This window comes from Miscanthus floridulus, chromosome 17 (assembly GCF_019320115.1).
Source record: "Miscanthus floridulus cultivar M001 chromosome 17, ASM1932011v1, whole genome shotgun sequence".
Lineage (NCBI taxonomy): Eukaryota > Viridiplantae > Streptophyta > Magnoliopsida > Poales > Poaceae > Miscanthus > Miscanthus floridulus.
Window position 1 is genome coordinate 10,065,996 of NC_089596.1, and position 19,337 is coordinate 10,085,332.

At 44.5% G+C, this 19,337-nt stretch overlaps 3 protein-coding genes across 3 annotated transcripts; 2 read left to right on the plus strand and 1 right to left on the minus strand.

Annotated features, from left to right (window-relative positions):
* Nucleotides 1-9,424: 9,424 nt before the first annotated feature.
* LOC136517009 (replication protein A 70 kDa DNA-binding subunit C-like) lies at nucleotides 9,425-13,669 on the plus strand. Its single transcript, XM_066510520.1, has 2 exons — nucleotides 9,425-9,812; nucleotides 10,911-13,669. The coding sequence occupies exons 1-2, from the start codon at nucleotides 9,526-9,528 to the stop codon at nucleotides 13,372-13,374; spliced, it is 2,751 nt and encodes a 916-aa protein (XP_066366617.1). The 5' UTR covers nucleotides 9,425-9,525; the 3' UTR covers nucleotides 13,375-13,669.
* Nucleotides 13,670-14,103: 434 nt separating this feature from the next.
* LOC136518120 (uncharacterized) lies at nucleotides 14,104-16,352 on the plus strand. Its single transcript, XM_066511783.1, has 5 exons — nucleotides 14,104-14,221; nucleotides 14,398-14,438; nucleotides 14,558-14,632; nucleotides 15,789-15,893; nucleotides 15,989-16,352. The coding sequence occupies exons 2-5, from the start codon at nucleotides 14,421-14,423 to the stop codon at nucleotides 16,103-16,105; spliced, it is 315 nt and encodes a 104-aa protein (XP_066367880.1). The 5' UTR covers nucleotides 14,104-14,221; nucleotides 14,398-14,420; the 3' UTR covers nucleotides 16,106-16,352.
* Nucleotides 16,353-18,242: 1,890 nt separating this feature from the next.
* Nucleotides 18,243-18,957, minus strand: LOC136514867 (mitochondrial import inner membrane translocase subunit Tim9-like). Its single transcript, XM_066508573.1, has 2 exons — nucleotides 18,823-18,957; nucleotides 18,243-18,672 (listed from the first exon to the last, which is right to left on the minus strand). The coding sequence occupies exons 1-2, from the start codon at nucleotides 18,915-18,917 to the stop codon at nucleotides 18,474-18,476; spliced, it is 294 nt and encodes a 97-aa protein (XP_066364670.1). The 5' UTR covers nucleotides 18,918-18,957; the 3' UTR covers nucleotides 18,243-18,473.
* Nucleotides 18,958-19,337: the final 380 nt, after the last annotated feature.

The following is a 19,337-nucleotide window of genomic DNA, read 5'->3' on the forward strand; positions in this document are numbered from 1 at the left end:
TGGACCTAAGGGAGCTGTGCCCGCTTCCTGACCCCTCAGGTCCACCAAGTCAGAAGATCTTGGCCACGACACTACTCCGGACCCCGACCCCTCGTCCCTCCAACGGAGACTCATAGAAACCAGAAGGCGTGCGGAGCAAGGCTGATGGAGACTCATAAGTCAAAACCACTGTACTGCGGCCCATACCCTGCGTAGGGCAGCATTCTGTAACCAACCTGACATTCTACAGAGACATCGACAGTATTGTAGGCGCTTATCTTCCTTCACACTCATCAGAACGAAGAACCAGGCCAGGTAGACGTGAGCCACAAGACTAGGTAGAATACGCATTCTAAAGCCCTCACCCTTGTAAAGCCAGCACCTTCATCTATAAAAGGGGATGCGCTTCCTCCACCAAAGGGACCGATCTTTGACGGAACAACACAAGATACTCACACACACAGTCAAGCTGCTACCAAGCTCTTGGCCTCCTTTCAACCCTTTCATCAGAGACTTGGGACTAGTCCCTCTCTCGATCGTTTGTACCCCCTACTACGAACTATTTTTGGTGCTAATAACACGAGCAGCAACAAACTGGACGTAGGGACATTCAGCCCGAACCAGTATAAATCTTGTGTCCTTTAGCGCACCATCCGAGCCTAACGCGCATTACTATAAATCACATGCATGGAGTACTAAATGTAGACGAAAAAAACTAATTGCACAGTTGGGTGAGAAATCGCGAGACGAAACTTTTGAACCTAATTAGTCCATAATTAGACACTAATTATCAAATATAAACGAAAGTGCTACAGTAGCCAAAATCCAAAAATTTTTGGATCTAAACGGGGCCTAACTGAGCTCCTACACCGTGTTGCCTGCCCGCTAGTGGTCAATACTACTCCCTCCGTCCCAAGATATATATCATTATCACTTCCCAAGAAATCTAACACTTTTGACTTTGACCAAACATATATGTAAAAATATTAATATTTATAATACATAATTAATATCATTAGGTAGATCGTTGAATATACTTTCATAATAAACTTATTTAAAGATATAAATGTTGCATGTATTCTCTACAAATCTTGTCAAAGTTGAGAAAGTTTGACTTACATATATCCTGGAACTACCTCTATTTTGGGATGGAGGAGTAAGCAATACGTACAATGCTATGGCAACTGATGATGTTGACGGGACGTGGCGCTGTGACAGATGTGGGTACAACTTTTTGGAGCCCAATAAGGCTATCTTTAACCGCAACACCTAAAATATATAAGACATATTCGTCTTTTGGGTAGCGCTGCAGGTAAAAGGTTCAATACATATTCGACATCTTCTCCAACAATAAGACCCAAAAGAGAATCTTTTCTGCAAATGTGTTTTCAGGAAAGAGGATGCCCATATTTGGGTTGTACCTCTCGGGCAACCCAAAATATGTCTCCCGTATAGATACTCTGTTGGAAACTAATTTTGGATCTCTTACTATCCATTTTAGGTTTAGGTGTCCATATGAGTTGACAGTCTAAGTATGGGTGTTTGGTTCGCAAAATCCAGGATCACACGGGCACGGCTTCTGCTACCGCATATGTCTTAAAATCCAGCTTGTTCGGTTTTTTTTTCAGCCGGAATAGTGTTTTCTCTCACAGCAATTCAGCTGAAACAATATTTTTATTTATTTTTTTTAGCTAAATTCAGCCAAACGAACGGACCATGGCGGACCATGGCGGGCCGTTGGTAAGCAGTATGTCTTACAGCTAAAGGTCAAACGGCAGCTGCTGTCTGGCGTGACTGCACTGTTGTCAAGGCAGAGAAGGTGAACCCATCGGCCGAGTCCCGCAGCCTCCGGGGGCAGATCAACATGCTTCTGCAGGAGGGTTCAGGGCCACGTTCGGAGTTTCACAGCCCCACCATGCGCACCTACACAGGTTCGTAGTCATACCGTGCGGCGATCCTCAAACTACAGCAACTCAGCGATGTGCTGTTGTGTTTCAGGAGACAAGCGTGATCGCCCGGGAGCCGCCAGGCGATTCCCACTTCCCAGGCGAAGCTTTTGTTGGGTACATGGTGCACTCTATAAGTCATGGCCGAGAACACTGCTGTCTGATTTATTGTGAAAAAAAAATATTGTTCGCTTGCTAAAAAAATACGGATTATAAGCCAAGTGAACATGCCGTATGCAGTAACTAGTAGTTGTATGCCTTGAAGCACTAAGTGGTTGATTGTATCAGGATGGTGCATTAGCATTTAGCAATGCCATAACTCTCGGGGCTTGTTTAGTTGGACGAAATTTGAGAATTTGGCTACTGTAGCACTTTCATTTTTATTTGGCAATTAGTATTTAATTATAGACTAATTATGCTCAAAACGTTCGTCTCGCGATTTCCAACCAAACTGTGCAATTAATTTTTTTCGTCTACATTTAATGCTCAATGCACGTATCGCAAGATTCGATGTGATGGCTACTGTAGCACTTTTTGAAAAAACTTTTTAAAACTAAACAAGGCCTCATAGTATGTGCGTGTGTGGCTTGGAGCCAGTGACTTGGCAATATTTTACTACTACAGTAGTAATCAGCAGTCAGTATTATGTAATATGTAGTAGGATCGGTATATGTTTATTATTATCTTGCAAGGACCTTGTATTAGTAAGCTCAGTCGATGCATGTTAATCTGCTGGAATGAGGCCTTGTTTAGATGCCATTCAAATTCCAAGTTTTTTCACTCTCTCTCCATCACATCAATTTTTATCCGCTTGCATGGAGTATTAAATGTAGTTAAAAAATAACTAATTACACAGTTTAGTTGGAAATCACGAGATGAATCTTTTGAGCCTAGTTGGTCCACGATTGGACAATATTTACCAAATAAGACGAAAGTGGTACTATTCATCGGGTTCACTTTTTTTTCAAAGTGAACGAGGCCTGAATGCTTAAAATGAAATTGCTTGTTATCTTGTTGCAATCGTCCTAATCGTTTGGCTTATAAGCTGTACTTTTTCAGCCAACGAACAGTATTTTTCTCTCACAACAAATCAGCCAACAATACTTTTCAGCTATGGCTTATCAGCTAAGCGAACAGGACAAATGTCCAGCTGGTGCATGTTATGGGAGGCAGCAATTTCATTTGGACATTAACACTCTGTATTATACAGCATGAAGTTTATTATTGGCCTGTTCGCTGGTTGATTTTTGGGCTGATAAACCCGACTGGTGCTGATTTATTGTGAGAGAAAAACACTGTTGACTGGCTAATAAGCCCTGGCTGAAACCAACAAACGAACAGGTTGTATGTGTCCAGACTGTGTACTATATAGCAGCATTGATCATCATCCAAAGAGCCCAAGGATATATATATATATATATATACAGAGAGAGAGAGAGAGTATATTCAACCTGGTTTGTTGTGAGAGAAAAACACTGTTGACTGGCTAATAAGCCCTGGCTAAAACCAACAAACGAACAGGTTGTATGTGTCCAGACTATGTACTATATAGCAGCATTGATCATCATCCAAAGAGCCCAAGGATATATATATATATATATATATATATATATATATATATATATATATATATATATATATATATATATATATATATATATATATATGGAGAGTATATTTAGTAGCTAGCTATAAAATAAGTTATTATGTAGCCACCTCTATTTACGATAATTTTATATACTAATTTACAATAATGTCAATACATATTTATGATAGTTGGATTACTATAACACATGGGGATATTACCATAACATTATAGTAAACCATTTAGTAAGGAGTTACTATAATCTCGTAAATTAATATAGTAATTAGTTTCGTTTGGCTGACAGAATTTTGGCTGATACTGGCTGGTTGGCCCCGTTCGGCTGGCAGAATTTTGGCTGAAACTGGCTGCTGTTCTGGCTGAATTGTTGTGAGAGAAAAACACTGTTCCGGCTGAAAAAAGAAGTCGAATATGGGGTAAGCCGAACGGGGTCATTATCGTAACTCAAAGTGGCTATAGAATAAGTTATTTTATAACCAGTTACAGGGTAGTCGTTCTCTCTCTCTATATATAGCTGTATGAGTTTTATTAGAGCAACTCCAGCGGTAGCCCCAAAACAAAACCTCTCCTCTACTTTTAAGTGTCTAAAATTTTGATTCAACTCCAACAGCAGCAGCCAAATTTGAGCGTGAAATTCTCTTTAGGACCCGCATGTCATCTCCAATTTCTCATCATCTCAGCTATCTCAACGCGTATAGGGGAGGGGAGAGGCTCTACGAACGTTGAACGGACCGGCGGCTTCCAGCGGCGGTGGGTCGAGGGGGAGAGGAAAGAGGCGGCGGTGGGGAGCCGACGGTGGATGGAGTTGCAGGGAAGGGGCCACAGCGGGCAGAGCCGGTGGCCGTGACCGGGAGGCGGCAGGGGAGGAGATGCGGAGGACCTTGCCGTAGCCGCTGAGGATCCCGTCGGCGTGGCTAAGGGAAGCACGCCCGCGCAGCGTAGGGAGGCGTGGTTGGCCTACTTCGGTGCGGCGGAGGTTGGCTGGCCCATATGTTCCATGTCTAGTTTGGTCATTTGGCGTTTGCCAAAATTCCAAATCGCAAGACACCCACCGTGTGCCCGTCTCCCGCGACGTCCCCACGCCCAGCTTCCCGCATACGCCTCGCCTTCGCGACGTCTCCATGACGATCTCGCTCTCCCTGCCCATTCTCGTCATTTCCACTTCGCGGCTCCACACTTCTCTCTCCTAATCTCTCACTACAAGCATGCAACCGCAACTACGAGGGCTTTCCTCCTCCTCCTCTCTCTCTCTCTGCAGCTGCAGTCTCCACCAAGATACCTCCGAGTTCCTTGCATCTCCCGATCTCCGTTCTCCACTGCGCAATGGGTGGAGGAGGAGGAGGAGGGGAAAGGATGGAGGTGGAGGTGCCCCTGTCGACGGGGGCGTTCGAGGCGATGTGGCGGGAGCACGGGCTGCGCCCGGTGCTGCAGCTGGCGGCCCGGCCATGAAGGCGGGGCCGTACCGTGTCGCGCTCTCTGACGGCGGCGAGCGCCTACAGCCAGGGATACTTGCCGTGTCCCTCAACCACCTCGTCGTCCGCGACGCGCTCCACCGCGGCACTGTCATCCGCGTCCTCGAGTAGTTCACCGGCTTCTTCCACAACAAAAGGTGATGGATCGATCCTCCAACCTCCACTTTCCTTTATATCCTACTACCCTATCCTAGCGCGTCCGTCGGGGATCCACATTGGATTATTTCTGGTGCGGCGCCGCTGTGTGCGTTCTTGGTCACGAGTTACTATTGTAGAACTGCATAGGTTTTTGTGCTTTTTTTAATTTTTTGTGCTATTGAAATCTTGCCAAGGCGTCCAGCACCATAGACCCTTCGGCCCTGTTCGACTTACCCCATATTCGGCTTGTTCAGCTTCTTTTTTCAGTTGAGACAGTGTTTTTCTTTCACAACAATTCAACGGAAACAGTGTTTTCAGCCAGTTTCAGTCAAGTTTCAGACCAGCGAACGGGGCCTTCGTCTCATGCATTCCATTCCATCTCCATCGAGGTTGATGCAACACATACACGATCAATAGGTGATATGATCCACTTCATATCATCACGTGACCTTATTGGTTCATCTATCTTGACCTCACTTGCTCTTCACCATTACCTTCGTTCATCGGCGTCAAGTTTTGCTCAAGCTTCACTGCCACACGGTCCATCGCTCCAACGCCTCCAACTTGCCCTTCACGCTTGTAACCGGTCCATCAAGCCAAGTTTTGTCTCGATCTTCTCTACCTTAGTCACATCATTCAATGTCATGTCCCATATGCAATAAACTCCTTCATCACATGTATGAGCCTTGCAACATATCTAAACCATTTTCACCGTCATGGCATGAGTTGCTTACATAAATGTACTTGTGGACTAGTTACTTGTGTATCTCACTCAAACACATATTAGTCCATCTAAGATTATCACTCAATTAATAAAACCAAACAAGGACCTTTCACACTGGCACTGCTCCGGCGTTAGGTCTTGCGTGCACTGCCTGAGCGCGAGCACGTTGGTCGCCTCTAGCAGGCCATGGTCGTGCCGTATCTGCTGGCCACGATGGCCACCGTGTTTATGAGCCGCCCGAGCAGGCTAACGAACGCGTCGACGTTCCTACCGCTCAAGTTGTTCATGTTCCATGCGATCATCTGGTTTGCGGAGTTGTCGTAGCTAGAGAGGAAGTCACGGTCAAAGAAACGAAACATGCACTGATCGTAGTACACCGTCGCGTCTTTGGTTCCGACACAGATGGTGGACAACGTGAGGCTGAGCACCAACACGAGGCACGAAACACACTGTGGTCGTCGAGGAAGTCCCCGCGACAGAGCACGAGCCCATATGCCATGTACGGGGCGTCGTCGAACGCCCGTGACGCGAAGCCCGACGCCTTCGCGTTCCCTGGCAGCTCGTAGGACAGGTTGGTGTGGTTGGCCTGGAACGTGCTGCTGGACCGCGTCGAGTTATAATAGTCGTACGTGGGGTTGCAGATGTAGGAGAATGGTCTGGCCACCCACCTCGCCTTGCCATCGCTCGGCTCCGTCGCTAGTGTCGTCGAGATAGCGCCGATGATGAGGAGGAGCAAGGGGATAAGCATCGCATGCATCTATTGGACAGTTGGGGAGGCTGGTGGTGATCTGATGCATGCTGCTGTTAGCTACGTGCGTGTCGCACGTGCATATGTGCTAGTAATAAGCATAAGTATCGGTTTATTACTTATCTTTCATAACTTTATTGGATATGTAAAACTTATAGGATCCTCTCATGAATGGTGGGAGAAAGCTAGTAACGCCATTGATGGGTTGATGAGGCAATGAGTCAGTTCCCTCGTTATGCTTGGATCTTGGATCTTATGGAACCATTGCGACAGATACGTCTTTGATGGAGTAGCTCCAAGCATAGCTGGCACCCTGGTCATCGATGGCGAGGAACACCGGTTGTGGTCTTTGGTGGGGGCTCGAGGGCTATCACTCTTGGCTGCCCCCTCCCTGGTGGATAGAGAGTTAGGGCGCGTTTAGCCGGGCTCCCGTCGGCTCTGGCTCCCATACTGTAGCGTATCTGTAGCGCGCAGGAGCTGGAGCCGGAGGAGCAAAAAAACGAGCTTCTCTGGCTCCGGTGCTGTCAGTGAGAGAGGAAAGGAGGAGAGAGAAAAACGGCTCCGATGAATAGTGTCGCTACAGGAGATGAACAGGGAAGGAGTAAGAGGAGCCGGAGCCGCTCGGAGCCCAGCCAAATGGGCTCTTAGCTTGGTAGTGTTCGCCTTGTATGTTTATCACGTGTAGGAATATAATCGTTTGAATGATGGGTATGCGAGTGAGTGAGTGTGATGTTTGTGGGGATGTATGGGTTCTTGTCTTTTTTTCTTCTTAATTAATATATAGCCGCCATTTGGTTCCTATGAGACTTTTAGAATTTGGATAAAAAAAATCTCAAAATTATAGACTCCCATCCAAACAGACTAGATTATAATGAATTATAATACAGATACAGAATCAAATGAAATATGCTAGATTTTTTAAAATCCGATTTTTGAAAATCTCTAGGAAGCAAAAGAGCCTATAATGACTAAAACTCTCCCGTGTTTTCAAGAGAGAAAAAAACCGACGTGACATTTTCTTCTGAAAGAATCAGGAGGGGTTTTGCCCCTACCGTGAATTTTTTAATCTGGATTCTAAAAATCTCCTAGGAACCAAACGAGACTACAATGATGCGATGTAAATTTCAGGACATATAAGTTATAGAAAGAATTTTTTTGAAGCTAATTATAAAAAGAACTTTTTTTTGAATATAATTATAAAAAGAATTTGATACACAAGACCTTTGGTTGTCTATTTGGTCACGGTTTACCCGTTGGCAATTTTAGGAGGCTATTCGGCTAGCCTGAAAAAAAAAATCAAAATACTATTTCGATTGGTTTGTTGTGAGAAAAATACTGTTCGGATGGAAAGATACTGTTCATATAAACAGTGAGCACGTTAGTGTGCTGACCACCACCCGCCAGCCTAGTCCAGCCAGCCAGCCGAACACCCTGCCTTTGCAGCACTGCAGCTGTGCTGGTACGGGTACAGAGTAGATTTTTTTAATCCTGTGTGGGCACATTTTTATCAAAAAAATTAGATCTCGCTTTTTAAGGTAAGATTAGTGTAGATATAAAATTACGTATTTACCCGTACTCTATCATTCTAGAAATAAAAAACAATGGTTACATTCTGTAATGTTCTTCTTATGGATAAATAAAATATGATAGTTTTTAGACATGTGGTGAGATATTTAAAAGGTGGGTCCTATTGAAAAAGAATTTTTAGTCTGTTCGCTTGTTGGTTTCAGCCAACCCAAACCAGCCAGCCAACAGTGTTTTTCTCTCACAACAAACCAGCACTAGCCAGCCAAATCAGCTCAGAAACCAACTATCGAACAAGCCGTTCAAGTCTATATTTTGATGATGTTTAAATTTATGGGCTAAAGTTTATGGGTGTCACATCGGCTGTTACATAAGGTGCCATGTGGAAGTGTTCAGATAATAATAATAAAATAAATTATATAAGTCCTCAGAAATCCACGTAACAAATTTATTAAGTCAAATTAATCTGTCATTCGCATATGTTTACTGTATCTTTCCTGTAGCACCACATTGTGAAATCATGGATTAATTAGGCTTAAAAAATTAATCTCGCAATCTGTATAATTAATTATTTTTATAGTCTATATTTAATACTCTATGTATTCAAACATACGATGTGATAAAGACTAAAGTTTAGAGAGGAACTAAATAAGACCTTACATTTTTTTTAGATAAGATTTAAAACCCAACATTACATTCTTTCTGGCACTGAGGCATAGGCCCTGTTTAGTTTCCAAAATTCTTTGTCTCCTACAGTAAAAGAGTATGTTTAGACACATGCATGGAGTACTAAATGAAAAAAAACTAATTGCACAGTTCTCGATAAAATCGCGAGATGAATCTTTTAAGCCTAATTAGTCCATGAAAAGCTTTAAGTGCTGCAGTAACCCACATGTGCTAATGACCGGTTAATTAGTATCATTAGATTCGTCTCGCAGTTTTCTGATGAGTTCTGTAATTTGTTTTTTTATTAGTATCCAAAATCTCCTTTCAACATCCTTCTAACACATCCGATATAACATCTAAAAATTTTAAACTCCCCAGCAAAGAACACCCTAATCACACCCATAGCTTCTTCGGCACAACAGACACACAGTGTGTAGCCGTTGCCATCTCTCTGGCTTCTTCGGCACACCAGCGAAGGCACAGCATCATGGGCCTGTACGATAGGCTCCAGCCCACAAAAAAAAAATGGGGGCATTTCCGTCTTTTCGAAGTCCAAAATTTTTCCTCTCGGCGGAACCGCCGCCCGCCCCCTCAAATCCGCGCTAACCCTCGCCCCGTTCCGTCCCCCTCCCCCCTCCAAATCGAATCGGCCCCTCTCCTCTCCATTCCCCCCGCCTCCTCTCGCCTCCCTTCCGCCGCAAGATTCACCCAGGCTCGCCAGCGCGATGGCGGCGCAGCTGACGCCCGGCGCGGTGGCGGCGATCTCGGAGCACGCCGACGGCGGCAACGGGACGCTGCAGCCGGTGCTGCAGGTGGTGCACGTGCGGATAGTCCCCAACGTCAAGGGCCCCACCAACCACGAGCGCTTCCGGATGCTGCTCTCCGACGGCGTCCACACGATGCAGTCCATGCTCGCCACCGCCGAGAACGTGCTCATCCACAACGGCTCCATCAAGGAGGGCTCCATCATCCACCTCCACGAGTTTACCTGCAGCACCATCCAGAACCGCAGGTGAGGATTCATTAGTTAATAATCCTGCCCCGCGCTCGATTTCCCGCTCCATCCCAGATTCGAATCTCGCAGATTTGTATTATTTTGTTGCGTTCCTAGTAGTAGTAGAAAGGCTGAATCTTGGTTTGCTTCCCGCACGGTTCAGTGATGTAAAACATGCAGTGTATTAGGCTCCTGCCATATCGTTAGGGGCGACATTTCCGTACAAGGTTTGCGGCTACCGCTTTGGAAAGATAGATTGGGATTCGGTGGTGGTAGAAAATGGTATTTGGGCGATGTGGTACTAGGGTTTATGGTCATTCCAGTCCAGACTCACGGAAGTCTTGTTGATTGTTTTTTTTTCCCACTATCTTTAGATTAGCCTCGGACTAGGTTAACTTCACTGCAATGGAGTCCAGCCAGTTCTATTCTTGTTTCTATTAAGGTTGTTGTGCTTCTCTGCATGTGTTTTTTTAACCCTTTGATCCCTACAATGCACATTGATGTTATTTTCCCTTTGTCATTAGCAATTTTCCAATTTCCACTGAAAGAAAACCATCAAACAGGCAATGGTTAATATGCAGAGTTTCTTTGGTTCTGTATAAACTTTCTATACTGTTGATGATGATCCTTAGTGCAGTGAAAGGGTGCTGTAGTTTTGTGCTATCCGAAAGCTCTTATTCTGGCATCCATGTCAAATCAGTGAAACTGTCACAACACATTCTGTTGTGACCATTCAAATAATTCTTAAGTAGCTCTTTTAAGATACGACAGAGTCTGAACCTTGTATACTCTTGTGGGAGTTACTAAAGTATGCACAATTATAGATTTCTAATGAATTACCATACATCAATAGAATCTGAATCTACTGATTATGTATGCTGGATTTTAAGATCTGAAGTGGGTTAATGTTGCTTCATGAATGTTTCAAGAATCGTTATTTCCCCAACTTCTTTGGTTCTATAACTTGAGTTAATTCTTGGAAATACCTATTTCTGTGAGAGCTGACTGGGCATCTCATAAAGAGAAGAATATCATATTTGAATGTTAGTTTGTTTACACCTTTTTGTGGCTTGCCTCTTATCAGTTGAGTTGACCATGCCTTTATCTTTTGTTCAGGATCATTATTATTATCAAACTTGATGTTCTGCAAAGCGAGTGCACCATAATTGGAGACCCCAAAGCCTATGATGTGAGAATCCAACCTAATGAGCAGGGCACCAACTTTGCGGCCAATGCTGCTCAAGCTAATACCGGAACATATTCCAGCGGCCCTGGTATGCTGGGATCTTCTGCTGCTCCAAGGCCATTGCAAGATGCTAATAATGTACCATACGGATCTTCTGCTGCTCCAAGGCCAGTGCAAGATGCTAACAATGTACCATACGGATCTTCTGCTGCTCCAAGGCCAGTGCAAGATGCTAATAATGTACCATACGGTGGATCCTATGGTGGTTATCAGGGTACGGTGGGCCCTCCAATTGGTCGTGCAGTAGAATCTGTTCCAAATGTGGCATCTGGTGTCTCTTATGGTACAACTTCAGCACATAATAATACAATGAATGTGGGCATGGTGCAGTCAAACTTGCAGCAGCCTTCACTGAACTCTCACCAGAACCAAAGGTTTGCAGTTCCTTCCGTGGCTGGTGGCAGTGGTGCTCCTGGGAATACATACGGCCAACCTGCACAGTCCTTTTATCAGCAACCGCCTCCAGGGCATATGAATAGAACCCCTGTGTCTAAGAATGATGCAAGTCGTCTTGTCCCAGTGGCTCATTTGAACCCCTACCAATACACATGGACAATCAAGGCTAGGGTGACTGCAAAGACTGATCTCAGGCACTACAACAACAACAAAGGTGCTGGAAAAGTCTTCTCCTTTGATCTCCTTGATGGACAGGGTGGAGAAATCCGTGCAACATGCTTCAATGCGCAGGCTGATCAGTTTTTTGACCTCATTGAGGTTGATAAGGTGTACCTGATATCTAAAGGGTCGGTGAAACCTGCAAGGAAGCAGTTTAACTCTTTGAACCACGAGTATGAAATATCTCTGGATTTCAAATCATCTATCGAAGTTTGTGTTGATGATGATAGCAACATCCCTAGGCAGCAGTATAATTTCCGGCAGATAAGCGAAATTGAGAACCTTGAGGCAGGTGCTATTGTGGACTTGATTGGAATTCTTACATCAGTTGGCCCTTCTGCCACAATAATCCGCAAGGTTGGTGGCTCGGAAGCCCAGAAAAGAACTCTTCAACTGAAAGACATGTCTGGTCGAAGCGTAGAAATTACCTTATGGGGGAAGTTCTGTGATGCTGAAGGCCAGCAGCTGCAGTTGCAGTGCGATTCTGGTTTGAATCCTGTTCTAGCTTTGAAAGGCGCCCGGGTTACTGAATTCAGTGGTAGATCTGTGAACACAATCGGCTCAACTCAGTTAAAAATAGACCCAGACTTTCCTGAGGCTGAGAGTCTGCGGCGATGGTATGCAACTGAAGGGAAGACAGCTGCTTGTGTTTCTTTGTCAGGGGTAAGTATGGGCAGGACTGATGTCAGGAAAGCAGTGGCTCAGATCAAGGATGAAGATCTGGGGCGATCAGAGAAGCCAGACTTTATCACTGTTAAAGGTGCAATTTCACATCTGATCACTGATAATTTTTGTTATCCTGCTTGCACCATGGAGGTGAATGGTAGGGTGTGCAACAAAAAGGTAATAAATAATGGTGATGGGACATGGCAATGTGACAAATGCGACCAGAGCTTACCAAAATGCGAGTATAGATACTTGCTGCAGTGCCAGATCCAGGACCACACTGGGGTCACCTATGCTACTGCATTCCAAGAGGCTGGTATCGAGATCGTTGGCCACAGCGCCTACGAGCTCTACAACATAAGAGAAGAAGACCCAGAACGATTTGCTGAGATCTTACAGGGGGTTCGCTGGCAGCAGTTTCTATTCAAGCTGAAAGTCAAGGAAGAGACCTTTAATGATGAGCAGCGTGTCAAGTGCAGCATTACGAGAGCGGAGAAGCTGGATCCAGCAAAAGAGAGTTCTTACCTTCTGGGGGTAATCAATGGCCTATTGCAGGATGATACTGGCTCACCTTCTGAGGCGCAAGGCGCCATGGCCTATAATGCTGGTCTCAGCAACACTGGTGCTGGACGAAGCGTGCCAACCTCCAACAGTGCCTACACCACCAATGTGAGTGGTCCAATATATGGGGAATCCGCGAACCAGTTCGCGCAGCAAGCAAACACGTATATCGGGGTGCCCACTCCAGTGTCGGTGACAGGGAATGTGCAGACCTGCATGTCTTGCGGGTCAAGTGGGCACAACGCGCAGAACTGCCCTGCAGGCATGTACAGGCAGCAGCCTGCTGTGAGAACGGCAAGCTCCTACGGCTCTTCGCAGCCTCGTAACGCTGGCCCCAGACCGTGTTTCAAATGCAATCAGATCGGGCACTTTGCTAGCTCTTGCCCACTGCTGGCCCCTGCCCCCCAGCAGCAGCAGCAGTATCGGAGCGGCGGCGCTTCGTCAGGTGGTTATGGTCAGCAGCAGCCCTATCTTGGGGCTACCAACTACTGAAAGTCAGTATTGGATCAGGCGTGATATTGGTTTTGCTTTAGATGCCTGTCCTGAATGGCATCGCTGCGTCTATCTATGTAGTGTAGATACAGAATGTTCCTTTTGTGTTTGTGTGTGAAGTTGGAACCATGTATCTCTCGGTACCTCTAAATGTTTTTCGTCTTATATATGGTGTGGTAAATCCTCGTTGCTGTGTCAGTTCTGTTGAATTCGTGGTTTGTCCAGCTTAATTGACTCACTGTATGGTGGTTGTAAATTAATGCAACTCATCTTTAGATTGTCAGCAGTTCATTTTGGCTCCAGGTTCATCTTATCTTCTATGTACTCGAGTTAATTTTCTTCTTTCTTTATGTTTTCTACCCCCGACATATATGATTGATTTTTGGCGATACAAACATTGTTTCGAGAGGCGAAACAAATACCATGAAGCTGCACAAACTTTTTTTTTAAAAAAGAAGCTGCACAAGGCGAAATAAGTGTCCTGTTCGCTTGGCGCTGATAAGCCATGGCCATGGCTGAAAGTACTGTTGGTTGATTTGTTGTAAGAGAAAAATATTGTTTGTTGATTGAAAAAGTACGGTTTATAAGCCAAACGAACAGGTCTAAGGAATATGTTTCTAAGACGGGCCCAATCCATCACAGCCCATCAGCCAATTATGGCTTGAAACTGCACAAGGCCGAAACATTATGTTCCTGGGCCGGCCCAACCCAGCGCCATTGTGATAAAATCGCTGCCAGTTCGTCTTCCTCCAGAAAAACCCTCTCCTCTTGTCCGCCCAGCCTAGGGTTCTTCCTTCCCGACGCGCCGCCGCCATCTCGCCGCTCCGACTCGCCTCTGCCCGCCCAGGTAATTTCCGGGTTTCGGAGTGTAGATCCATGCGGGCCACTTAGAACTTTTAGCCCGCCAACGATAGGAACCAGCATACTCGTAGAGATTTTTTTTTGGTTACCCTATATATGGATCTGAGAACTGTGTTTCGTTCGAGCGAATAGTTAGTGACTTCGTGTTTAATCCATGTGCAGATTGACGGCTCCACTTGGATCCCATGGCGGAAGAAACCAATGTAAGCTGAAAAAAAATTACTGCATCCCCCTCCCCCGGATGTTGCTCTCTTCTTTCTGGTGCCGTGAATTAATTGTGATTTGGTACTTGTGTGGTTTTCCTTTTCCTTTGTCGAAACAGGTAAAGAAGGAGGAAGAGGAGTTCAGCACCGGTCCTCTCTCAGTGCTCATGATGAGCGTCAAGAATAATACCCAGGTTGGTAGATTTCCTCTGGAAAATTCAGTGTCTCCTTCGCAGTCTGTCTACATTGACTTTACTTCTCAAGTATGAAAATATGTATGTGCTGGTGTTTTTGTTGTATAATCTGGTACCATGTGGATTATAGTTATGCAATGTGCCTGCTGTCCAGCTGTGTCAATATGGTTAGCCTTAGTTGGCTGCCTCCTGCTCTTGGTAGTCCTGGAACTTAGATCCATTGTTAGGTTATATTTGACCATAGTTTTTGTGTATCCTCCATCCAACTTATGATCGTTTGTGTTGTATTTGAACCACCTTATTTATTGGCTGAGACAAATATAGTTCTGTGCAGCAGCCTGAAGCTCCTGCTTTACCAAATCATATGGCTAGTAATCTTCTTAGCTAAGACATGTTTATTAGCTGTGGTTCCCAATTGTTTACTAAACATGTCCCTCAGCTGTGATTCTAACACTATTTTAGTCCGTGGAAGTGATGCACTAGTGTGTAGTCGGTGTTGTATTCTTGTTCCCTTAACTGTGATGTGCACATGTTTCTTACCTTCCGTGCATGGAAGTAATGCGGTGGTCTTGGTAGCCAGTATTGTATCGCACCATAATTTGGCAGTTTTGACTATAATGCTAGTACCTATCTGTCATAGGTTTCTGTATCTATACTATCTATTTTTCTGCATTATTGCTATGGTTCATTTATAATTTTTTAGTCATTTCCATCATCAAAGTTGGATTAATTTGCCAGGAACTGTTTTCTGAGTGGCACTAGTGATTTATATAAGCTGATTTGTTTGATGTTAGCTCCATTCAGCCAAAATAAAAAAATTTGTCATGCATCCTTATTTCTTTCATAAATTGCAAAAGTAAGATTTACTATTTTTGTAGTAACTGAATTGCTTGCTTAGTTGCTGTCAACTGCCAGACAATCATGTTTCCTTGGTCCATATTTTTTCCACCCATTTTATCTAAAAATGTCCATGTATAAACCTAAGCCATCGTTTCCTGTAGTGTGATCGCTATGTCATTGTTACTTAACTGATATATCTTTGTTTCTCTCATGTATCACATATTATGTGTCTGGTGTCAGGTTGCATACTGCTGACTGCAGATAGTGCTTTTCAACTGCTCCTTGTTCTGATAATGCATTGCCTCTTATGTCTTAGGTTCTTATCAACTGCCGGAACAACAAGAAGCTGCTTGGTCGCGTGAGAGCCTTTGATCGGCATTGCAACATGGTTCTCGAGAATGTTAGGGAGATGTGGACTGAGGTATGTTGAACGGTCGCTTACCTTTTGTAAAGTTTCCCTTGCTTGAACTGCTGTGTTCATTAATCATTTGTGAACACATTTTACCTGTGTTACAGGTGCCAAAGACCGGTAAAGGCAAGAAGAAGGCTCTTCCGGTGAACAAAGACAGGTTCATAAGCAAGATGTTCCTCCGTGGGGATTCGGTCATCATTGTTCTCAGGAACCCGAACTGAGTATCTTGTACACGTGGAGAGTCTATTTGCTAGTACGCTGCTATTGAGTAGTATGTATGCCAGATGCTCAAAAGTGTAAGACGCGACATTTCCTGAACCAGAATTCACTATGTGTATGTTGATGGTGGAGGATTTAACTTAAAGGCAGGATGCTAGGACTTGGTTTTACCTCTTGTAGCCGACTTGAACTGGATGTTTCTTTGAAGTAGTAACAAACCCCCGCTGCATGAATCATTGGTTCCAATCTGTGAGTCGAGTTGTTAATGGCACACTGACTGCCAGATGTATGCTTGGTTATTTGAGTGCAATAGTAACTACCGCTAGCTTGTCTCAAAAACACACACACACACAACCTTCACGGTCGAATGACACACTATTTTTTGTACAATGGACAGTTCAGTGGGTAACTCATGATCAGCAAATTATTTGTGACCTATAACTGGCGTAGAATTGGAAAAAAGGACACTGAAACAAGTCAGGGCGTAAGGAACGATAATGTTGGAAGACGGGTTTTTGCTGTTATAGATCGTTCCTTTGGCTTCTTGCATGAATACACGAAGAGCCTCAGAAGCAAACGAGTCAATTGCATTAACCAGGGTACGGAGTTACACACATACAAAAAGAAAGAAAGAAAAACCCTTGACATGTATACAATGAAAAGAGCTCTTATATAATTGATGATGCAACGAGGAACATAGTTTTTAAACATGAACAGTTGAAAGTTTTACATAACTGAAAAATGAGATGGAATTGTAGCTTTTATGAGCACTGCTACAAATAATCTTCAGAGAGCAAAGCACTTAAGAATCATGTTCGTGTCATGTGATTTGAAAACTCTGAAGTGCACTTCTTCAAAATCCAACCTTTACATCTGCCTCTCCCAAGTCCCAACTTCATTCAGTTGTGGCGTTGGCCACATTACTCTGATCAATAACATTTTTTTGAATAAGACAAATCCTTACTCATCAACACCTTTCAGGGGAGAAAGGACATTCAGGAATAGATAATTAGAGATACCAGGAGTCAGGAAATAACCGATGGATCTTATGCCAGGCCTTGTGAGTGAAAAAACCAAAGCTTGGTTGCATTGATGTTTGTTCACCAACACATTTCAGCAATCATTTCGGATGAAAAATTCACGTGTATATCAAGGCAGCATGCTAAGTTCAGATGAAATAACAAGCAAAGGAAAACACAATACATGGATGTTCTGCATCCAAAAGAAACAAGAGAAGGCTTTTGTTGCACATTTACTCATCATCAGTAAAGCATATGAAGAACCCCAACATTTGGTCCCTGCTCGCTGGCCTGAGGGTCCAGGGGTGGAATGTAGCAAAGGATGTGGAAATTGCAGATGCACCTCTTGGTGAGGCATCAAATCTGCTGCATTTTGAACAATGAATCTCTTGAGCAAGCACCGCTAAAACAGCTGGCAAAATTGTCTGATGTAGTATGATGGCTCAACTATTACAACCTTGCTTCTGAGAACACTGCTCTCATTAAAAGGCTTATTTTCACCCACATTGTATACACGTACTCCAAAAGAATGAGCATTAAGAATATTCTTTGTGCTTACATTCAGAGTGTTAGCCCATTAACTAGTAAGATCTAATCTCTTAGCAGATACTATTGTGAACTAATGATGGCCTCTTTTAGATCAGGAGTATCATAAGGCTGTTATTTGTGATTTTCTGTGCACAACCTGACAGTACTAGCCTGGTTGGGTATGGACTTCACAAGGCACAGCATTTGGTAATATGACTACTGTAGGAATCAGAATGACACTGAAAATGTCCGTTAACACTCCTACTTATCTTACAGGCATCGAGTCCCAAACCATTGTTGCCAATAAAAGTCTGCAACTAAGGATTATACTATATAATGGGGGTCACTGTCATTACTTTTTCTGTAGCATGATCTATGTGGTGGTAGTGGTGCTATGAGGCCCAGTTGTGGTTGCTACCTTACTCTGATCAAACACATTGAGCAAACTGAGCTGGATTGCAGTGATGTTGTACAATATGAAAACCAAAGCTGAACATAAACCATCACATGAGAAATGAGATACAGTAAGAACCTTTTCGCATATCCATATCAAGGTAATAGTAATACTCATTCAGAGAGGAAAAATCAGGACATGAAGAATTCATGCATTCATTCATCAAAATTCCAAATTTGCAGTGTGTGTGGGAGTATAGATCACTCCTGGCCTTGCATTTCCTTCCTAACAACTGCTACGCTCGTGAGTCTTACGGCGTCGTGTTTCCTTTCTATGGATCATCACAAGGTAAAGTAAAACTAAGCTACACCGACAGAAGAAGTGAAGCAAGGAAGTAACTGTCGAGAAGAGCACGGGTGGATCAACCGATCAATCGTCGAATGCTGCCGACGACGAGGAGGAGTCGGCGAGGTGGGGGAAGCGCGCGGCGGTGGCGGTGGAGAGGAGGAGGTACTTGCGGACGCAGGAGCGGACGCACTCCTCCTCGCGCTTGCCGAGCGCCCGGCGGTAGAAGGAGACGACGCAGTCGGAGAAGCAGCGGTGCGAGAGCCAGTTGTACAGCCGCATCCTGCAACGAGGGTGAGGGGAGGGAGGGAGGAGCCGTCACTCGTCAGCCACAACTCACGAGCAAGGAAGGGGAGCAGATGGAGCAGCCGCCTCTGCCTCCTCCTCGAAGGGAAGACGAGTAGAGATCGAGCAAGGGAGGAGGAGGGCGTACGCGTCTCGGGTCTGTAGGCCGTCGGCGATGGCGTCCAAGCGCGCCTGGTCCTGCTCGTCGTCGGAGGCGGCCGTGGCGGCGGCGGCGGCGTCCATGATTCAGCTGCGTGTTTTTTCCTTTCTTGGAGGAGGACTGGAAGGGAGACAAGGGTAAAGCAAACAAGACAGTCACACAGAGCCTACTAGAGCAGAATGCGGCGGCCCATGGGGCTCTTTGGGCCGGCACGTTCTGGAAAGGGGCGAGTCCGGAAAATACTTGTGCCGATTTTTCATTTATATATTTTTCTATATTTGTTTTTTTTGCAAAAGTAAGTTTTCTATATTTGCTATATTTAATTTTTGCAAAAAAGGTCTAAGAGCATCTCTAGGATTTTGGTATAATTTACTTGCTAAACTAATAGATCTAGCAAGTTAGCATTAGAAAATAGCAACCTTAAATTTAGTTCTTCTCCAATAGTCTTCTATAATAACTTTCTAAACGAGTTTGTATTGGGAACCCTAAACTATGTCTAACTA